This window comes from Narcine bancroftii, chromosome 4, assembly GCF_036971445.1.
Source record: "Narcine bancroftii isolate sNarBan1 chromosome 4, sNarBan1.hap1, whole genome shotgun sequence".
Taxonomy (NCBI): domain Eukaryota; kingdom Metazoa; phylum Chordata; class Chondrichthyes; order Torpediniformes; family Narcinidae; genus Narcine; species Narcine bancroftii.
Window position 1 is genome coordinate 204,164,356 of NC_091472.1, and position 23,216 is coordinate 204,187,571.

At 39.9% G+C, this 23,216-nt stretch overlaps 1 protein-coding gene across 6 annotated transcripts in view; it reads left to right on the plus strand.

Annotated features, from left to right (window-relative positions):
• LOC138761488 (septin-2) overlaps positions 1-23,216 on the plus strand; it is a 206,284-nt gene that overhangs the window by 30,714 nt on the left and 152,354 nt on the right. For 5 of the 6 annotated variants that reach the window (XM_069933703.1, XM_069933705.1, XM_069933702.1 and 2 more), the window contains exons 2-5: positions 2,099-2,147; positions 16,181-16,280; positions 19,146-19,232; positions 20,709-20,832. In XM_069933703.1, the coding sequence (XP_069789804.1) occupies positions 2,127-2,147; positions 16,181-16,280; positions 19,146-19,232; positions 20,709-20,832 (332 nt within the window). In that variant the 5' untranslated portion in view covers positions 2,099-2,126. The remainder of the gene's footprint in view (positions 1-2,098; positions 2,148-16,180; positions 16,281-19,145; positions 19,233-20,708; positions 20,833-23,216) is intronic. The other variant, XM_069933706.1, reaches the window with a different exon arrangement.

Genomic DNA, 23,216 nt, shown 5'->3' on the forward strand with positions numbered 1-23,216 from the left:
CAAAACTCCAACAGTAGTGGTTGCTTTAGACACAGAGAAAGCCTTTGTCAGAGTAGAATGGAATTATTTATTCAAAGTACTAAAAAAAATTCAACCTACCAAAGAAATATATTAATTGGATTAAAGCATTATATAAGGGACCATTGGTGAAAGTGACAGTAAATGGATATATATCAAACCAATTTAAATTAAGCAGATCAACAAGGCAGGGATGTCCACTATCTCCCTCACTGTTCGCGTTAGCTATAGAATCACTAGCAGAACTGATAAGAACAGAAAATAAAATAAGAGGGATAAAAATAAAAGAGAAGGAATATAAAATCAGTCTATTTGCAGATGACGTTATAATATACTTAACAGAACCAGAAATATCAATAAAAGAATTACATAAGAAATTGAAGGAATATGGAGAAGTATCGGGGTACAAGATCAATGCAAATAAAAGTGAAGCAATGCCAATGAATAATGCGGATTTCACAAAGTTTAAGAAAGAATCACCATTTTGATGGCAAACACAAGCAATTCGATACCTAGGTATATAAACTAAATTATCATCCATTAATGAAAAAATTACAAGATGACTTAGAGCACTGGAAAGACTTACCACTAACACTGATAGGAAGGATAAACTGTATTAAAATGAACATCTTCCCAAGGATACAATACCTATTTCAATCATTACCAATTCACCTAACAGAGAAATTCTTCAAGGAGTTAAAGAAAATAATAAGGAAATTCTTATGGAAAGGGGGGAAACCGAGGATAGCACTAGATAAATTAACAGAATGGTACAAACAAGGAGGCTTACAGCTACCAAGCTTTAAGAATTATTATAGAGCAATTAAGATACCTATCAGATTTTTATCAAACAAGGGAAAAACCAGATTGGACCAGATTAGAGCTAGATAGAATAGGGGAGAAGATACCTGAACATATATAAGTGGGATGAAAAATTGGTGCCACATAGGAATTCACCAGTATTGCACCATCTGCTCAACATTTGGAAGAAGATTCACGTAGAAAGGAATAAAATAAATATCAACTACTAAAATTAATATTGACACAAAATCAACTAATCCCTTTCACAATAAATAACCTTTCCTTCAGAGAATGGGAGAGAAAAGGGATCAAAAGAATAGAAAATTGTTTTTCGGGAAATAAATTATTATCTTTTAAACAAATGAAGGACAACATACCACCAACTGAAAACCTACTTGAAGGACAAATTGGGAAACAGTCTGAGGTTACCAGAAGGAAGCAACTTTGTCTTTTCTTAACTTTTTTTCTTCTTTTTTGGAGAGGGCTAGTTTTACCCTACCGGCTACTGCTCCATCACATGACTCCTCCGAGAAAAAGGAGTGTTAAGGCAGTTGTTAGTACAGACCCCAAGGCCTGTGCTTTAGATTTCTGTGGTATGAGAGAGAGTTGATTTTTTTTTCCTCTTGACAGGTGTGTTCATGACCTTTTATAATGGGTTTGTACTCAGTAATTAAGGTGATTGCTGGGCCTGATTTTGGTTGTCCTGATTGGATAAGAAAAATATTTTCTGGATTATTTTCTCATCATAGTTTTGATCCCTTTAATCCTTATGTTGGGAGTGAATCATTAGGTTCTGCATTTGTGTGGTGGGCCTGAATGAATCAGGGATATTGTGTCAGTAATTGTTCATTTTGGAAAACATATTAGTTAAATAAATCAACTATCAACGCAGTGTTCAGAAGCATTTGTTCAATGAGTATTTTGTGACAAAACCACATTTAAATTCTGTAGATAAATCTGTAGTGAGAAGTGGTTTTCTTGCTTCTGGTAGAGCCATGATAGAACTTCTATCTTATTGAAGTAGCGTTTGTTATTGCACTTGGAGTGCATATTAATATTTTTGAGGTAAGTTAATTTTTCCAAAATCACAAAGACCTGACAATGTGGTTATAGGTATGACTAATTATTTTTAGTTTGGGAGTGCATCTGCATTAAGAGCAACAGTGTCTGGTGAATTGGATGGCTGTCAGCGACATTTCTCTGATTGAATATTCTGTGCTGATAGTGTTTAGGTTCCTGATCTGTTTTATTTATGACATGTTTGAATATTTTCCTTTAGGCTGTGAGGTGTGAAGTTAAACCCCAGCATGTCAGCAGAAAAGGGAAAGGTGAGTAACTTAATTAAATAGCTGTATGATTACATTAGTTGGCCTGATAACGGAAATTGTTTAATAGTGGTCTCTTGAGTTACAAAATTAAATAATATAACCATATATCCATCTACGGAGTGGAAACAGGCCAATAATTATTTAAAATATCTTTTGAAATAAGCTTTCCTGAGAGAGATTGCTGTGTAATTGTCATGGGTTTATAATGCATGAGATGTAACCTGTGGGGTGGGGGTGGGGGTGTGTTGCAACTTCTGAGCTTTATTATGTTCATTGATGTCTGCTTGTATAATGACGAGGCAGGTGGAACATCTTAAACAACCATGATTCAGACTGTAACTATGGCACATAAACAAAAGGATGGCTGTATACTTTTTTTTCCCAGGCTGAGCGATTGGGGGAAATTAGTCTCAAAATAAGAGGTTAAGCCTTTTAGGAAGGAAATATGGAGACATTTCAAAAGTAAAATTGATTCTTAAAATAGTACAGGAACATGATGTTAAGGTTTGCTGATACTGATGGTGGAGCAGTCTTGAAAGGCTGCTTGCTTCTATCATTGTACTGCTTCATTTTACTGTTAATCCTCAAAGGCTCTATTATTGAATATTTGTTTTAAGGAAATAGAAATTTGTACCATTTCTAACTATTGAGTGGTACTAGAGAAGACTACTTCATTAAGATTGCTCAAACTTTAAAAAGAAAAATTTAGACATACATCACGATAACAGGCCATTTTGGCCCACGAGTCCATGCTGCCCAATTAACCTACATATCCAGTACGTTTTGAACAATGCAAGGAAACCGGAGCCCCCGGGGAAAACCCAAGCAGACACGGGGAGAACGTACAAACTCCTTACAAACACTGTGGGACTTGAACCCTGGATTCGATCGCTGGTGCCTAAAGGCATTGCGTTAACTGCTACGCCAACTGTGCCGCCCAACGTGAATCCGGATTTGCTGTATATATGTAATCCACTGGGCCAATGTTTTTTTTATATACATTTTGTTACCTGTGGCCCACTTTATCAAAAATCCAACGTAGGAAATGTGAACGCTACACAAGATTTTTGAGCAATAGGTGAACCCAGACATACTGAACGAATAAAAGTAAAATATGCAAACAGAATGGAATGGGATAAGAAATGCGGAAAAAAAACTGTCATGGTACTTTGGAGGAGGAGGTGGTGGGCGTGGTTCAAAATAATCTTGTATTCTAATGAGTGCACATGTGTGAGCTTGTATAATTGTATAAACTGCCCACATTTCAGTATTTGCTATCATACCATTTCCTGCATCTTTTCCTCCATCACTGAGGCACTAGATGATACTTACACTTTTCTGAAATTGTTCACAAGTATGTTTGGATTCTGTGTTCTTGCATCTATATTAGAAACTCAAAAAACCAGCAGAAACGCTCCAATAATATCCTGCAATGGAGATTGCTTTGTTGTTCATCTGATTTTTTGAATTACAGAATGAGCCTCGTGGGTTAGTACAAACATTTAGAGAGTCACCTGTGGGCGACATGTCACTGAATTTTCAGGGGGTTGGCTTTTTTTTTGGAATAATTTTTAATAGAAGGCATCTAATGTTGAGCAATTAGTTTAGGGATGAATAAACAAACATTTTGGTTTTAAGCAGATTAGACTTGGTATCCTTCCATTTTTTTTAGTTTGCATTCCCATGAGATTTCTCAAAAACTCTTCAGATGAGTTTATATTACTACGTAGGATATGTAGTAGCACCTTTTGTTCCGTGTGTGAGCATTATAATGAGCCAAGCCTTCTAGTTTGCCAGCATGCTGATGGAAATTATTTTTCTAACTTCTTGGAAATAAAAGTTTATTTGTATGGAAAATTAATGAGTTGAAAGTGGAAGTAAGCTGAAAATCGTAGAAGTTTGCGACATATGTAATGTAAGAAGAGAGAAATTATCTGTGGAGTGGCTACATTCTACAAGAGCAGGTCAGTCTAGCGCTGAAGAGTATGTGCTGAAATGAAAATTGAAAGTGTGTGGTATCATGTATTGCATTTGGTCATTTTAAACATTTTCAGATAGTGGCAAAAGTGGGTTATGGTTAATTTCCACAGGAATAAGATCTCCCGTTTTATATTTTTCTTATAAAATCTGAGGCCATTTGGCTCATTAAGTCTATCCCAGTTGTCAGAGCAATTTCATCAATCTCATTCCCCTGCTATTTCCCAGTAAATGAACCTCCTATCAACTCAAGTCACAGGGAGAGTGAACAAATTCTACACATCACCAGAGGTCAGGACTGAACCTGGGTTGCTGGAGCTGTGAGACAGTAGTATTTATTACTCCAACGTCATCTATGGGCGGAGCGGTTAGCACAACACTATTGCAGTGGCACGGGTTCGAATCCAGCGCTGAATGTAAGGAGTTTGTACATTCTCCCTGTATCTTTGTGGGTTTCTCCTGGATGTTCTGGATTCCTCCCACCTTTCAAAAGATATGGCGGTTGTAGGTTAATTTTTGGGAGGGATAGGCTCGTTGGCTGGAAGGGCCTGTTACCATGCTGCATGTCTAAGTTTTAAAGATTAAATAATTAAAAATCTTAAAGAAACAAAACTGAAAAAGTTGGAAATTCTTAGCTGGTCAGACAGCCACTTGGAGAGTTAATATTTCACATTAATGTCTCATCTTCAAATCTCCATTTCTGATGAAGACCATCAGTCTGAAATTTTAGCTCTGTTTTTCTCTCAACAGATGCTTCCTGTTAATAAATATAAAAGAAGGAGCAAAGAAACAAAAAAAAATCACAGTTGGCCGGTAGTGCAAACTGTTTTTTGGCGGCTTAGGGTTGTATTAAGGTTCAAGTTGGGGGGGAAAACTCAGGTGGCTGGATCAAGTGTTCTGTACCTTCCCCTGAAGGTTGCAGTGAGAAGAAAGCATAGCCAGGGAGGGGGTGGGGGGGGGGGGGGGTCTTTTATAATGTTGACTTGGCTCGGGTATTCTTGAAGAGTTTGTGAACACATTAGTGATTCTTGAAAAACCACGACTGCAGTCAGGATTGGTTCGGCAGGACTGCAGATTTGCAAATGGCACTCCACTCTTTCAGAAGGGAGAAAAGCGAAAGATGGGAAATTATTGGCAGGTTGGCCTGACTTTAGTGGTTAGTCAAGTCACCTTTATTTGTCATTCATACCATGCATTGCTCGATAAAGATGAGATAGTGTTTCTCCAGGGCCACGGAGCAGATTTACATAAATAGAAGTTAATGTAGAAGTAACAATAAAGTCCATGGTACATAATCCACATCTGTTCTTGGAATTCAGGAGCCTGATGGCTTGGGGGTTTAAAAAAAAACTGTTGCCCAATCTGGATGCAAGGGCCCGAGTGCTATGGTACCTCCTGCAGATGGAAGTACAGTTTATATGAGGGGTGTGTGAAGTCCTTCACAATGTTTATTGCTTTCCGCTTGCATTGTATGTTGTAGATGTCTGTCAAGAAAGGAAGTGAGTCCCCAATGATCTTTTCCGCTGACTTCACTATCCTCTGGTACAACTTCCAAACCAGGCAGTGATGCAATTGCTCAGAATGCTCTCAATACATCCTCCGTGTTGCGATGGAGGGTGGGAGATGAACTTTCCCCAGCCTTCGCAGGAAGTAGAGGTGTTGCTGGGCTTTCTTGGCTATGGAGGTGGTGTTAAGGGTCCAGGTGAGATTCTTTGCCAAGTGCACACCAAGGAACGTGATACTCTTCACCTCAGCAGTAGATTCTGGAGCCAATTATTAAGGATGAGGTTTCAGGATACTTGGAAGGATGTGATAAAAATAGACCAAAGTCAAGATGGTTTCCTTCAGGGGAATTCTTCCCGAGGAAGTAACAAGCCAGACTGATAAAGGAGAGTGAATGAATGTTGTTTACTTGGATTTTCAGAAGGCTTTGATAAGATGCTGCACATGAAACTGAAGTAGATAGGAACGCATGGTATTGCAAGAAAGGTACTAAGAAGATTTGCTGATTGGCAGAAGGCAAAGTGTGGGAATAAAGGAAGCCTTTTCTGGCTAGCTGCTGAAGGCTTATTGTGTATTGTATATTCTGCAGGGGACTGTGTTGGGTTTGCTACTTTTTCCAATAATGACAGTGCTGCTGCTGGTGCGGACACAGCACTGCTCTCCTAGTTCCTACTGTCTGGTCCTGATAGCAAAGGCTCTGTAAAGGCTTAAAAGGCCTGCTGAATCCTGTAACCATGGATGACTGTGCCCAAGATGCCGGCATCTGTGCTGGGCAGTGTAGCACGAGTGTTTGCAGACTCTGGGAGGGTAAGGCAATAGAAACTGGGAGAACCCCCCCCTTGAAAAGGAGAAACATGGGAGTTGACCATACAGGGAAGTTGTCCATAGTAGAGAGGGTCAGCGGCTGAAGGACCCACACAGGCTGTGGGCTGTTGACAACTTGCAGTTGAAGAACTCGCACAAGCTGTGAGCTGATGGTGACTTGCGGTTGAAGGACCCACCCAGGCTATGGGCTTCCGAAGACTGGTTCAGGGAACCAAATATTGGAACTGGGATTTGAGAGGGTGCTAAGGGCAAAAAGGGATCCTGAAGGGAGCTGAAGGCTTCCTGATTGTATTGGAGGCTTGGGTTGCCAGTGGTTTGAACAGGAGTTTGTGTGATGGCTGCGGGAGTGGTGGAGTGAATCCCCAGAAGGAACTTTTCTGCTCCTCTTTCTCTTATTGTTAGGGCACTGGGCAATGGTCAGGGAAGAGTTCAAGAATATCACATATACATTTTTATGTATTATGTGATAAAATGAACTTTTATTTGGATGGTGGAATTGATGGCTTTGTGTCAAGTTTGCGGGTGATATGAGAATAGGTGGAGGGGGAGGTGGTCTTGACACAGAGAGTATGTTGGGAGAATGGACAAAGGAATGGCTGATGGAACACGGTGTGGGGAGTTTTATGGTCATACATTTTGGAAGAAGGAATAAAAGTATAGACTATTTTCTAAAGAATTTAGAAAGTGGAGGTCTATAGGGACTTTGTAATCAGAGTGCTTGAATCCCTAAAGGGTTAACTTGCAGGTAGGTAGGGAAAATGTAATGTTAGCATTCATTTCGAGAGGTCAAAGCATGAATGTAATGCTGAGGCTCGATAAGGTATTGCACAGATGACTTTTGGAGTATTGTATGGGAGTTTTCTCATACCCTGGCTTTGTATACTAAGCTACAGAGACAACAACTTTCCCTGGAGTAATGCAGGGAAAACCTTCCTTGGGAAAAAGAAAGTGGAATTGGAGTTGTAGAGAGAGAGAGAGAGAGAGAGAGGCTCTGGAGATCAGGACAGTTAGAAGGTAGTCATAAGAGGCTGAACAATGGTTACAGGTCTTCCTCAAATTAACAGATTGGGCAGTATTCAAGGACTCAGCTGAAGATCTGAACAATTACACCAGGCTTTATCACAGACTTTTTAAAAACAGCTGTGGATGACTGTATCCCCACCAAATCTTTCAGGGTTTTCCTTAACCAGAAGCCCTGGATAAACAATGAAATCTGGAACCAAATGAGAACCAGATCACAGGCATTTAAGTCCAGAGATCCTTATCAAAGCAGAAGGAACAGATATGACCTATGAAAAGCTATCTCCTGGGTGAAGTGGAGATTCTGGATGAAAATAGAAATAGTAAGGGACACCCACCAGCTGTGGCAGGGCGATGCCATAACTTGCTATGGGCTGGCATAGTTGGCGTAGCGGTTAGCACAATGCTGTAACAACACCAGCGATTGGGACTTGGGTTCGAATCCCACATTGTCTGTAAGGTGTACGTTCTCTCCATCTCTGCGTGGGTTTTCTCCGGGGGCTCCAGTTTCCTCTCACCATTCAAAGCATATCAGGGGTGTAGGTTAATGGGGTGTAAATTGGGCAGCATGGACTCGTGGGCTGAAATGGCCTGTTACTATGCTGTATGTCTAAATTAAAACATTTAATAAATTTAAAAGCCAAATATGGTGAAGTAACAGACAGAAAAGAGGAACTCAGTCCCTTCTATGCCTGATTTGATGACAGTAACAACGAAGAACCACCCCTCCGCACCCCCATTTCTCCTGATGATCCCAACCTGTCCATATTTGAGGATGACATTTGTGCTGTCTTCAGGAAAGTGAAGCCGAGGAAAGCAACCAACCCGGATGGAGTACCTGGCCGAGTATTAAACATCTGCGCTGACCATGTGTTCACAGAGATCTTCAGTATCTCACTCCAACAAGTTGTGGTACCCACCTGTTTCAAAGAGTGTAGAAGAGTGTAGTAACCTGCCTTCATGACTATCGACTGTGATGAAGTGTTTTGAAAGGCTGGTTTTGAAGCATATTAGCTCCTGTCTGAGCAGTGACATGGCTACGTTCCAGTTTGCCTATCGTAGCAATAGGTCTACAGCAGATGCCATCTCACTGGCTCCTCACCTAACCCTGGAACACCCAGATAGCAAAGATGCATTCATCAAGATGCTGTTTATTGACTGCAGTTCAGTATTTAAAACCATCATCCCCTCAAAACTGATCAGCAAACTCCAAGACCTTGGACTCAGCACCCCTCAATGTAATTGGATCATAGATTTCCTCCCCTCCAGACCACAATCAATGAGGATTGGTAAGAACATCTCCATAATCTCCATCAGTACCGGAGCTCCACAGGGGTGTGTTCTTAGCCCCCTGCTCTACTCACTTTGCACCCATGACTATGTGACTTGGTACGAAAATAACAACATGTACAAATTTTGCAAAGATACTGCGGTAGTGACTTGCATAAAGAAAGGTGATGAGTCAGCATACAGAAGGGAGATTGAAAACTTGGCTGAACAGTACACCAACAACAACCGTGTACTCAGTCACCAAAACTAAGGAACTGATTATTGACTTCAGGAAGGGAAAACCAGAGGGATACAATCCAGTGATCATTGAGGGATCAGAGTGGAGAGGGTGAGCCACTACCTCAGAGGATCTTTCCTGGACCCAACACAAATTGCATTGTGAAGAAAGCACGTCAGTGCCTCAACTTCCTCAGGAGTTTGAGGAGGTCTTTTATGACACCAGAAACTTTGGCAAATTTCCACAGATGTGTGGTGGAATGTGTGCTGACCGTATGCATTATGGTCTGGTATGGGGACACCAATACCCATGAATGTGAAGCCCTCCAAAAAGTAGTGGACAACATCCCAAGACATCACAGGAAAAACCCTCCCCACTATTGAGAACATTTACAAGGAACACTGCCATCAGAGGGCAGCAACAATCATCAAGGATCCACACCGCCTGAGATTGGGTGATCTCGGAAGCTAAGCAGGCTCAGGTCTGGTCAATACTTGGAGAGACCGCCTAGGAACACCAGGGGCCGTAGGTTTCTGTGAGGGGCGCTGGATAAAGTGGACAAAAGTTAAAGAATTCCATGTATGTTAAATTTTAAATGTAGTATTACGTGACAATAATGCAGCCAGCACATGCTCTGTTCTCGCTGCTGCCATCAGGAAAGAGCTATAGGCACCACAAGACTCGCACCACCTGGTTCAGGAACAGCTGCTACCCCTCCACCATCAGTCTCCTCAACAACAAACTCAATCAGGGACTCATTTAAGGATTCTTGTCCATTTTATTGAATTTTTAAAATTCTCTCTGTATTGCACAGTCAGTTTGTTTACATTCGTTATCTGTTTGCAATTCTTTATTTCTTTACATATGTACGCTGTGCACAGTTTATTTTTTTGTACTACCAATAAGTGATAATTTTGCCGCACCTGCAGGAAAAAGAATCTCAGAGTTGCATGTGATGTCATGTATATACTCTGACAATAAATCAGAAATCTGTACAACATGGAAATAAATCACCATCTCTCCTCCAACTACCATGATTATCTATATTAGTCCTATTTGCCTACATTAAATCCGGACCTGTCCAGCTAAACAAACTATTCATTTAAAAACATAAAATTTAATAACCCATAATATCATAGTTGTGAAGCAGTTAAACTTTGCTAATCTGCTGATGTTCTGAACTATCAGATCACCAGGTTCCCTATTTCTTCTGCTCCCTTTAAACGCACAGCGTTCTGTATCCCGACTCCCTTTAAACTTATTAGGTTTTCTGAAAACATTGTTATACTCCTTTATAGTATTTAAAAACATGAATTAAAAGTGTGTAGTCTAAAAAATCTGCTTGTTTATAACCATCAAAGTCTAGAAGCCTCTGGGTTATCAGAATTTTACAGTGTGTATGTGGTGAACAGGAAACCTGCTTGATCAAAACAGATGGATTTCTGCAAGAATTTGTGGCACTCTCTATGCATGTAGCTCAGCTCTTGCAAGCTAAATTGTTAAAGGAGAGGAATGTGTCATGTAAATGACAGCAGTGTTTACATGATGTTGTTCCATGGTAAACTGCAATGCATTTGGAGACAGTTCATGTTTACTGTGGCTTTACATTTGCTTAAATAAAAGAATTTGGGTCATGCCCTAAACTGATAACCATCTCCTGTGTCCAGAAGGAATTACTTAGAAGTTGTGTAGGGATAAGATTTGGTGGAGTGGGAAAGGGACAATTTGTGTATTTCTGATACTCGGGGACTATCTTCAGCACCTCAGTGTGATATATTTGTATTTGAGACTTTGCAAACTATACATGGAGAACTTTACTTCATTTGTGGTTCTCCCCCATTCCTTTTCTTGCTGACTCCTCTAACTCTGTTGGTGAATGTGTTCCCTCCCTATCCCACAGTATATTTGTGTTGTGTGTCTCGAGGTTATAGCTCAGAAAATAAGATACACACATCAAGGAGTGCAGTTGACACTAACTTAATGAACTGTCTGCTCTGATATATAGTCAGGCTGACTGGCTGCCACATCACCGATGAGCGTGGCCAGTGTTCCTTTGGACTCTGATTGGTGTCTTCATGACCCACCGTCAGTGATTGGCTGGATCGGCCTGTCTTGCTGCACCATCATCAACGGGTGTGGTTTGTGCCACCCCGGGCACTGATTGGCCCTTTCGCGATCCAGCGATTGGCTGGCTGAGCCCGTTTTGCAGCGGCCTATGGGAACAGACTGCTGACGCTTCGTGCTGCCTGCTTGATTGCCGTGTTCAAAAAGCATCTTCTGTGTCAGCATCTTCTGTGTCAGCCTGCGGTGACGGCCATGACCCTCCCCCACCCCTGAACCAACAATCGGAGAGGTATTAGTACCTTTGGAAGTCCTATCACTACAGCGAGTAATTGGGAATATAATTGGTTGACTTCTGTCCAATGTGTCGGTTTGAGCCAATGAATCAGAAAGTTTTTTCCCTGCTGTCAATGTCCAGAACATAGGTGGACCCATTGTGTCGGAGGACGTGTTTTGGCCCCTCGAAAGGTCTTTGGAGAGGTGATCGATGAGCACTGTATCTGACAAAAACATACCTACAGTTCTTTAAGTCTTTGGGCACTATAGATCAGGGATGGCTACGCGCTTTGGGAAGAGTTGGGGCAAGTGTTCCCAAGCGTTCGTGCAGACAGGCTAGAGTGGGTCTTCCGGGGTACTAGCCAAGAATTTTTCCGGGATGACGTATGCCATATGCCATCTCAGCTGCGGATATATTAAAATCCTCCTTGGGTGAAGTTTGAATGCCCAGGAGTACTCATAGCAACTCACCTGTGGCCATGAGGGCTGATTTGAGGTGCCTATGGAATCCCTCCACCAATCCATTGGCTTGTGGGTGATATGCCGTTGTTTGGTGGAATTGGGTTCCAAGGGCATTGGCCAATGCTGCCCATAGACTGGAGGTAAATTGGGCTCCACTATCTGAGGTGAGATGTTCTGGGACCCCAAAGCATGCCACCCAGTTGTTTAGCAGGGCCCTAGCACATACCTCAGGTAACAGGACTGCTTTAGGCCAGCTGGTTGAACAATCTACAATAGTGAGCAGGTATCATCCAGATCCTGGGGCCATGGTTTGAGGATAATAGGCAAACCATTTAGGACTGAGATGAGGAGGAATTTCTTTACCCAGAGGGTGGTGAATCTGTGGAATTCATTGCCACAGAGGGCAGTAGAGGCAGGTTCATTAAATATATTTAAGAGGGAATTAGATATATTTCTTCAGTATAAGGGTATTAAAGGTTGCGGAGAGAAGGCGGGGATGGGGTACTGAACTTTAAGATCAGCCATGATCTCAATGAATGGCGGACGAGGCTCGAAGGGTCGAATGACCTACTCCTGCTCCTATCTTCTATGTTTCTATGTTTCTATGTATGAACACCCTGTGACACTAGTAGTGGGCCGACTATGTTCAAGTGTATGTGACTGAACCTTTGCCGTAGCAGTTCAAAAGTCTGGAGAGCGACTTGTTCCCACTGGCTGACCTTTTCAGAGGCTATGCCAGGTAAATTGGCCAGCTACCATTCTAACAGTGGTCCTAATGGAGGGGTGTGCCAGATTATGGACCATGTTGAAAATTTGTCTTTTCCAATTGGCCGGGATGATTGGGCATTCTTTACTGGTAGCTGTGTCACACAAAAGAGTCATTTCACTGGACCGATTGGGACGTCCTCCAGCTGCAGGCTGGTTACTGCAGTCCGATAAGTGGGGATGACGGGATCCACTTGTTGTGCTTTCACGAGGACCATGTAGCCAATGCCTGGGGCGGGGTCATGCATGGCAGAAATGGCAGGTCGGGACAATGTGTCATCCACCACGTTGAATTTTCTAGCGATGTGACTAATGCCGGTGGAGAATTCTGAAATACAAGAAAGGTCTCTGTTGCCTGACTGACCATGGAACTGAAACTTTGCTGAAAGCAAAGATAAGTGGTTTATAGTCAGTGAAGATCTGGAATTTCCTGCCTTCTAGGAAATATCAAAAATGCCTCACTGTCAGGTACAGAGCCAATAGTTCGTGGTCGAATGCACTGTATTTCAGTTCTGTTGTCCAGAGGTGCTTGCTAAAAAAGGCTAGTGGCTGCTGTTATCCATGCACCAGCTGCTCAAGCACATCCCTGACCACTGCATCGGAGGCATCCACTGTGAGGGCTATCAGGGCGTCAGAACTAGGGTGCACCAGTACCATTGCATTGGCCAGAGCATCCTTAGTGGATTGGAAAGCCTCAGCTGTCTCATTCTTCCATATAATGTCTTTCTTGTGATTGGAAATGAGGGAGAATAATGGCCTCATGATGTGGCCTGCTGCTGGTATGAATCTGTAGTAAAAATTAATCATACTGCGAATTCTTGTAGGCCCTTGACTGTATTTGGTCTTTACCTTCTCAGGCAGTAGCCTGGCCCAATCTTTGTTAATTTGGTGCCCCAAGAAGTCAATAGCGTCATGGTGGAACTGGCATTTTACTGGGTTAATGATCAACCCATACTCACTCAGGCGAGTGCACAAAAGTCTTGAGTGAGTAGCGTGCTCGGCATAGTCACGACTAGCTATCAGAATATCATTGAGATAGATAAAAACAAATTTGAGATCCTCGCCTACTGCGTTCATTAACCTCTGGAAGGTTTGAGCTGCATTTTTTAATCTGAAAGGCATCCGGAGGAACTCAAAACATCCAAAGGGGTGATAATGGCGGTCTTGGGGGATATCATTCGGGTGGTGTGGGATATGACGATAGCCCCGGATTATGTCCATTTTTGAGAATATCCCGGTCCCCTGAAGGTTTGCAGTGAAGTCTTGTATGTGGGGGACTGGATACCTGGTGGGTGTGGTGGCATTGGTAGTCTCCACATGGCCCCCACACTGGTCACTGTGTGGAGTGGTGAGGCCCACGGACTGTCAGACCGCTGTACAATGCCAAGCTCCTCCATTTTACAGAATTCTTCCCTTGCCAGATTAAGTTTCTCAGGTGGCAGGTGGTCCCTGAGTGACGATCTGGTGCCACACCCCATATTTGGGGATTGTCGAGGTGAAATGCGGCATTGTAATGGAAGGAAACGCGGCAATAATGCGTGCAAACGCATTGTCAGCAGCAGTCACAGAATGTAGGTGTGGGGCCGTGAGTGCTACCGAGTATATCAGTCTCTGTCCTTTGATGTCCACCAATAGAGAGTTGGCTCGGAGGAAGTTGACTCGCAGGAGTGGCTGTTGATCGACGGGCGTGGCCAGTGTTCCTTTGGGCTCTGATTGGTGTCTTCACAATCACCATCGGTGATTGGCTGGATCAGCTTGTTTTGCTGCAGCGTCATCAATGGGTGTGATTTCTGCTGCCCTGGGCACTGATTGGCCCTTTCGAGATCTGTCGCTGACGATTGGCTGCCTGAGCCCGTTTTGCAGCGGCCTATGGGAACAGGCTGCTGACACCTTGTGCTGCCAGCTCGACTGCCGTGTTTGAACGGCGTCTTCTGTATCAGCCTGCAGCGATGGCCGCTAAGGCATGTCATTTTAATCAATTTATGATTTGACAAATGAGACTGTTTAATTTACTCAGACAACCATCCATCAATGTAGTTTATTACAAATGGTCAATTTGTTAGATCTGGGATTCATTCTTACCAGGCATTGTGTTGTGGCTTTTGTTCAAGGCATCTTCTGTGAGTGTATTAATTGTTATTTTGTTCTTTGCCGAGGGGTGTGGGGAATACTAGTACAACACAGCTGAAATATGGTCAAGGAGGTTACGCATGTTGTTCTGACAAACTTGCATGTTTTTTTGCTCAGTACCTCCAATACCCATTGACGGAAAATTCGAAGAAGTAAAAAAAATGTTTTGTCGTCCATCTGATTTTCCTCAAGGCAACCAGCATTGTTGGGGGCTTTTCAGAGCCTCATCTGCACAGACTCTATTATGTAATATTCTCCTGGACATAACATTTCTCGCAGTGTTTGTAATTGAAAGGCAGGATGTCACAGACCTATGAAATCACTTTTCACAAATTTCTTCTTCATGTTGTTGTAAAAATGGTCTTCCAGCATGCATTTCTGCAAGGCAATATTCTGCCTCAATTGAGCAACATATAAAGCCTGTAGCAGAATTATGATTTATTTCCTAAAGTTGTAAATGATGAGTGTCATGACACGTACACAGCACACACAAAGGAAACTTTTTGTTTGTAGAAAAAATAAACCAGCAATCACATTGTAAGGATTTGTCACTTGTACTGTGGCTTACGTTTGGCATTCAATATAGTCCCCTAATGACGAAATACTCAAAGGAGTCCAAACAATAGCTGTCAGTGTTCTGAGGGGGGAAAAAACATTCAAAAGATTTGCCTTATAGATGAAGGAAAATTAATGAAAGCTGTTCATGAAATCAGTTATTAATTTACATATAATAGAATTGTTATTCTTGGTGGGGTGATTTCCTTTATTAATTGACGAAGGTCTGTGCTGAAATTGAATCACTTGGTGTAAACATTTATATTTTTGGCGATTAATTAGATGTGTAAGAGTCTGATAAAGATGCTGCCCAGCGTTTTAAGGTGTGCTTCAAGACCACACCTACAGCAGTTTTAAAACATCAAGTTTATGTTCACTGAACATGTTATGACAATGTCTGCTGGATCCTCGAGAAAATGGTAACTTCATGATTCTGTACTGTAACAGCCTGAAATGCAGAAATAGCACCCAAAAGCATCATAGTTAGGAAGATGAATTCTTACAGTTTCTTTGTTCTTCCTACAATTGGGTATCATGGAATACCTTGATAGTTAGTCCACCATCTGTGGAGCCTGGTGTCATTATGAAGCTATATTTATCAGATAAATATAATTAAGAAAAATATATCTGTTTATTTCAAATACTATTGGTGATTTTAAAAAAAATATATACACTATTCTGTAATCTTGATGGTGTCTAGTACAATGAGTGAAAAATTGCTTCTTCCCCAGCATAGTCCTGTTGCCATGGCATGGTGTTGCAGTAGGAAGACATAATACTGTACATGTTAAAAACCATGATGGGAAATCTCGGTTGTGAAGGGAGGAATAAATGTGATTGGTGACTTGTGGGTGGCTGACTGTATAATGTGTTGTGTAGTCTATCTTTCCCAGATTTCCCTTCAGTTTTCTTCCATAATTGGATAGACTGGAATCCTTTTCTCTCTTAACAGTTTCCAGATGTTGCTGGCTATGTGGGCTTTGCAAACCTGCCCAACCAGGTCCATAGGAAATCCGTGAAGAAAGGATTTGAATTCACGCTGATGGTTGTTGGTAGGTTGTGCTGCTCATTTAAGGCTATAAATGGATGCAAACTGTTATAAATCCTGTTGACTAAATTTCAGTTCAACAAGTTTCAGATAGAAATTGGGATCTAAGTTTATAAACAATCAATTGTTAGTGGAAGAGACATGTTCTTTTAACCATCTTTCAAATTGTTTGCATCTGAAATGCCAGTTATCTTTTTACATTTTATTTAATAATTTTAAAACTACATCCAAACATACATATTGAATAAAAGTATACATAGAAAAAAATACATCTGTGTGTATGTATGTAAAAGAAAACAACCCCCCATCCCTCCCACCCCCCATTAATATAAAAGAAAAGAAACAAGGAGAATGTCAATAAAAATTATTAATTCAATATATATAATATTGGAGTTGAGGGTTACCAACGGGACAGGCCTTCAAGAGTCTCTTACACCTTCAAACCAACATGTTGTAAATATGGGCTCCATACTTTCAAGAAAAAATGATATTTATATGTAAATTATAGATGATTTTCTCAAGTGGAATACAAGAACACAATTCAACATGCCATCTCTCCAGCCCTAAATCCGTATCTGATTTCCAAGTAATGGGTATGCATTTCTTAGAAACGGTTAAAGCCAATCTTAAAAATTCAATTTGATACATAGTTAATCTTAATTTAGGACTAACCACTTTAATATTACCCAACAAAAGGAACTCCCACTCCTGTGGGAGTTAAACTTTTAATATTTTCTCCAAAATATTTTTAACCTGTAACCAGAAAGGCTTTACCCTAGAACACTCCCAAGTAGAATGAAAAAAAGGAACCAACTTTCTGGCCATATCTAAAACATAAATCAGACAATGTTAAGTTCAACTTATTTAATTTTTGAGGAGATTAATATAATTGATGTAAAAAAATTATATTGAACTAATCTTTATTTAACATTAATAATTTTTGTCGTACTTTCTTTACATAATTGTTTCCAGTCATTTTCATCTATTTGTCTATTTAAATCAATCTCTCATTTTAATCTTGATTTATGAATTCCTAACTTGGGAGCAAATTTTTGAAGTAATCTATACATCTCTGAAATAAACTTATTTATGCCCCCATTACTTATCAACATTTCTAGTTCGTTCTGCCTAGGTAATATCAAATTATGACCTAACTTCTCAACCAAGAAAGCCCAAACTTGATAATAACAAAAAAGAATATTATTTGAGACATTAAATTTCTCTTTCATTAGTTGAAAAGTAATAAATTTAACTTCAAAATAATTCTCTACTTCAGTGGTTCTCAACCTTTTTCTTTCCACTCACGTACCATTTTAAGTGTTCTCTGTGCCATTGGTGCTTTGTGATTAGTAAGGGATTGCTTAAGGTGGTATGTGAGTGGGAAGGGAAAGTTGAGAACCACTGTTCTAGAACCAATTGTTACTGAAATATTTTGCTTGGGAAAAATTGTCATTGGCCCATTTCCTTTGGAGCTATGAAACCGTGCATATAACGAGTCAATTAGGGATGATTAAAACAGTGGTTTTCAAACTTTTCAACAGAATCCTCTTAGTCATAAGTTCCATGAGTCAATTATGTTCAGTCAATGTTTCCAATATAATTATTGAATTTCCAATATAATTATTAAATTCCCAGTTGTGTCACGGCTTTTACATAAATACCATATATTTTGGTGTATGTCGACCTTCAGATAAGTCAGGTCCCCATTTTCAGCCTAATTTTCATGATTTTATTATATATTGGTTGTTTAAGTCGATCCTCAAACATCGCGTTGACTAAACTGTTGGACATTGTAATCACGGAGCCTCCAGTAAAATGTCAAGAGTATGAAGCAAGTTTTAAGTTAAAAGTAATAGAAGCGACCAAGAAATCCATGATAGAAAATTTGTTGTAGGTTGGGTTCTTCATGGTGTTTCAAGGGTTGTCTTGTACACTGAATTTGTGTAGTGAATTTATGTTCTCATTTTTGTATATGACGTATAAGTCGACCCCTGATTTTTGAGTGCTTTTTAAGAGTTTCAAGACTTGACTTGTACACTGAAATATACGGATAGTTGGGAAAGTACCTGATGATGGGTAGTACTACACACTTAACTGTTACAAAAATTTTGCTTCTAAAACCTTCTTCTGATTAAGACCGAAATAATGATTGTTTGAGTGGCTGTTGTTTATTTGATCTTAACTGAGTACAAACTGAAAACCAATCATTTACTTTTGAATAAATGGCTTAATGTAATTCGATAAATCTTCAAAATGCTCATCAGTGTGATGACATTTTTGCCAGTGTTAAATATTCATACTTAAAACATGTACCTGTATATCAAAATAACATTTCCTCTTCATTGAAATTACAAAAGAGTGAATTATTAAGATTGGTTCCTTTAAATCGGTGGCTTTCAAACTGCCCCCTAAATTCTCATTCCATCTTAAGCAATCCCTATGCCACAAGTGCTCTGTGATTAATAAGGCATTACTTAAGGTGGGAAGAAAAGTTTTGAGAACCACTGCTCTAGATCCAATTGTTACTGAGACATTTTGCCTGAGAAAAATTGTCATTGGCCCATTTTCTTTGGAGTTGTGAAACTGTGCACATAACGAGTCAATTAGGGACGATCAAATCAGTGGTTTTCAAACTTTTTATTTCCACTCGCATACCATCTTATGTAATCCCTTGCTGATCACAGAGCATCTATGGCATAGGGATTGCTTAAGGTGGAATGTGAGTGTAGGGCAGCAGTTTGAAAACCACTGCTTTAAATCATCTTTTGTCTTTTTTGTTTCTAATCTGCTCAACTGTTGTCAGTTTGTGCATAATTCCCTTAGTCACACATTTTAATGATCTTATGATGTCATTTTGCACCTTCCCCAGGTGAGTCTGGCCTTGGAAAGTCAACACTGATCAACAGCCTGTTTCTGACTGACCTCTACCCTGAGCGTTACGTACCTGGGGCTGCAGGTAAATCAATTATGGGGGGAATTTCTAAAATTTTAACTGTTAAGTAATGTAGTCATGTTGTCACATTTGCAATAAAGATTGTATAGTTTACCACAAAGGTGCAGTGCTTAATGGCAGATCTGTATTAGTTGGGGTAAAAATTCAGATGATTTAATAGTTTTCCTGGAGTAGAAGAAGAAGAAATAGAGATGGTCTTTGTTCCTGATAAATAACTGGTGATGCATTTTGGAATGTGTTTTGTTATGGATACAGTGTAAGTCATAAGGTGTGGTTCATAACTGACACTCTTCTTGGCTGAATAATCAAACCCACTCCCAAATTAAGCTCAAAACAAAAAGTTTTTGAGTGACATCAGATTTCTTTAAGTTCTAATAAAATTGCACCCAGTAACAGTTAACTGCTTCAAGGAAAGGCAAGTGGGGAATGAGGGGAAATAGATAAAAAGGGGGAAATGTATTAGAAACTGCAGCTGCAGGACATTTGAAGCTGATGTTTACAGTTTTTCAGAAAATGTCCTCCTTTATTTGTGTTTCAAGGTCAAGGCTCATGAGCTGTCCGTCATGCTGAAATCCTTTTGCAGAGTGTAATGTGATAGCTGTAGCACCAGTTATCAAAACTACTCCATATGTTTGGAATTGATGTTCTTTTTCCAAAATATAATTGTTTTTCCACAGATAATATCCCATAATAGAGGCATAGCAAGGTGCTGTCAAGTTTAACTAAACATTTACTTTGGACTTACTTTGACCCTCTCTTTTAAAATCTACCTCCCTTCTCCAAAAGTAACACAAATCTCTAATAGTAAATCATTAGAGGTGCATGAGAATAATATGTGGTCATCCATAGAAAAATAATCTCCACGAACAAAGATTGATGTGAAGATCTGCCCGCATTCTAATTAGTTTTGGCCCTCGTCTTAGTGACAGCTGCTTCTGTCAAAGTGAGCTTTAAGCGTTAATATTTCTGCTCACCAACAGATTGTATGTCAGGACCTGAAAACCTGTTGTGGGTGACAATAAATGTTTTCCTCCAAAATACGAAGAACGGGGAAGGAAAATAGATCTTCAAGAATAGATAAACAGAGTTTTAAGAAAATGCAGTTGGCTACAAATAGGAAAATAGTTGGATTGTAAAACCCTCATTAAAAATTATGGAAATAGGAATTGAGTTGGATTTAAAACCTTTTTTGAAGAAATTATCTGGAAGTTCTGACAAAAATGACCTACACAGCAAACACGAACTGATATAACTGTATGGAACTTAAAACTTCAGTGTCTTTGTGTGCTTATTTTAAAATAACTTTCAATCTTGCCCGAATAGAAGCCATTGGCTTATTTGAAGATTTTGTGGCTTATTTGAAGATTTTGTGGCTTATTTGAAGATTTTGTCATAGCATCCTTATTTTTCTTGAGTGGAGTTTGGAAGAGATTGGAAACACATTAGTAAGAAAAGTACGGCGACTATTTATTTTCACAGAAAAGATTGAAAGAACAGTACAAATTGAAGCCTCAACAGTGGAAATTGAAGAGCGAGGAGTCAAACTACGCTTAACAGTGGTAGATACTCCAGGATACGGTGATGCTATTAACAGTCAAGATTGGTAGGTTCCCAATTTCTTGTGTTATACAGTGCTTGTGAACTACTTTCTTGCAGTTCCTCAAACACGGATGCTTCACTTTGTTGATTTTAATTAGTGCAGGATTTGGTGCCAGCTGCTCTGCACAGGAATAGCATTCTGAAATTCTTAACCAATGCCCATTTTTTTATCTTAATTAAATTATGTTGTGAATTAATAAGATAAGGATGTTATTTCAGTTCAATTGTGTTGTTTTTCTTTATTTTGAAACAATAGTTATATGTGGAACTGCTTAAGATTTTGAAGTTTACTTTGGTAAGAAAAATACTTCAGCCTATATCAACCTAACATTGATTTTTTTAAAAAAGTAATAAAGAAGGGAATATATTACAATTTTTTTAAAAAGAAATTTCCAAAACTGGGATAGTGCCATAAACTGTAGAAGTAAAATGTAACTAAGGAAATTGGTGAACATCCAGATAAATGTACTTTTCATCTTTGTACGGTTTCCTCCAGGAAAAGGAACCAAAAAGCAAGTGGTGTTGCAGTTCATTTGCTTTTGATCAATGCATTTGTCTCAAGAAATTACCTGTCAAATATTTAGTCTGTTTACCTTTTAGTTAGTCTGGATCAGATTTTCTGCCTTAACTGTGGTATGGGTGGTTGCTAAGGAAATCATCAGATCTCTACACAAATACCCATGAGATGGGTATTTTAAAATTTGCCTGTGCTAATTTTTGCTCCCTTGTACAGGTTTTCAATCTTCTTTCAAAGATAATCACATTTATTATGGTTTCATTTGTTTTTTACTTCTATTCTATTGTGTAAGAAAATGGAATGATTTTGGAAAAAAAAACTTTGCACCAGATTTGTCTATTGAATTGCAGGAATGCTGCTTTGGAAACCCAGTTGCAAGTTGGCCACTTCTGTAGGTGGAGTTTGTTTAGATGGATATTTTTGATTGTTACACTTGTATGTGTAAGCCAACCTTACATTTTTTTATATTCTTATGTTGGCTTTGTAATTTATAATGAACTTCTGTAGCCCAAACATTTATCATTTTGTCGTCACTGCACCGTAAGTCACACTGTCACCCTCCAATATTGAGTACCTTTATCCCTTATCAAGCAGACTGTCAACCTGTTTTACTGAGGTTTTTGCCTTCTATCAGCCACATAGATATCCTATTGTTTAAATACTGTAACACTTGGGTCCCTTACATCCAGATTGGGAATCTGAACATTTGTGGGGTTGTAGCTTCTTCTCAGCCTTCACCGACTGCTGAAGGTGACATTAATTTAATAGCACTGACTGACAAAGGGAAGTTGATGGTGTGCCTCGTACCACGCCCTCTTGTGTTCAGTCCCCACCAATGAAGCTCCAGGCATCCACCACAGGACAATGGATTAAGGACCTTCTCTCTGGGATTTGCAGTGTCTCTGACAGAATCACTTCCTTGATGGGTGTTATGCAGGAGAAAGATAAGGCTCTAAAAGGGAGACCTCTAGGAGGGAGATGTTCAAAGATGGTTTTTGACTTCAGGAGGGCCCACGCAGGAACCACACACCGCTGACCATTGTCAGCTTGACCATTGAGGTCGTCAAGACTATCAAGTTCCTTGGAGAAGAATTTTGTCTGGTCCCTCAACACCAGCTCCATAACCAAGAAAGCCCAGCAGCACCTCTACTTTCTGCAAAGGCTGAGGAAAGTTTTATCTCCCACCCTCCATCCTCACTACATTCGACAGAGGATGTATTGAGAGCATCCTGTGGAACTCCATCACTGCTTGGTTTGGAAGCTGTACCACTTTGGACCGCAAGACCCTGCAGCGGATAGTGTCCAGGTTGGGCAACAGTTTTTTTTTCCCTCCAAGTCATCAGACCCCTGAATTCCTAGAACACATGGGGATAATGTACCATGAACTTTTACTGTATGCGTGTTAATATTTTAATGTGTTTAACTTCTATTCTAACTTATAATTATGTAAATATTCTCCATGGACTTGGAGAAACACTATTTCATCTTTACCATACGAGCATGGTATGAACGACAAATAAAGGTGATATGACTAATTTACTTTAATAGTCAGTCATAGTACCACTGTCATGAGTATTTGGACAACCACTTCTGACATAATTCCTGCTCTGCTAGACTTGATACTCCCACCCAACCTCCCCCACCCCCAAAAAGAAAAAAAAAACAAATTGAAAAAGTAAAAAAAAAAGTATAAAAGGAAAAGTATAAAAAAAGTATAAAAAGAAAAAGCTACAAAGAATCTTGGATGGCAGAGAGAGAAGTTGTGCAGTACAACTCATTAGTCCTAATTCTAACATACAGAGGAGAATTCTGCAGGGCTAGAGGGGTAAGAAGGATATCACTACAAATTTAATTCTATTATTTGAGTGTAC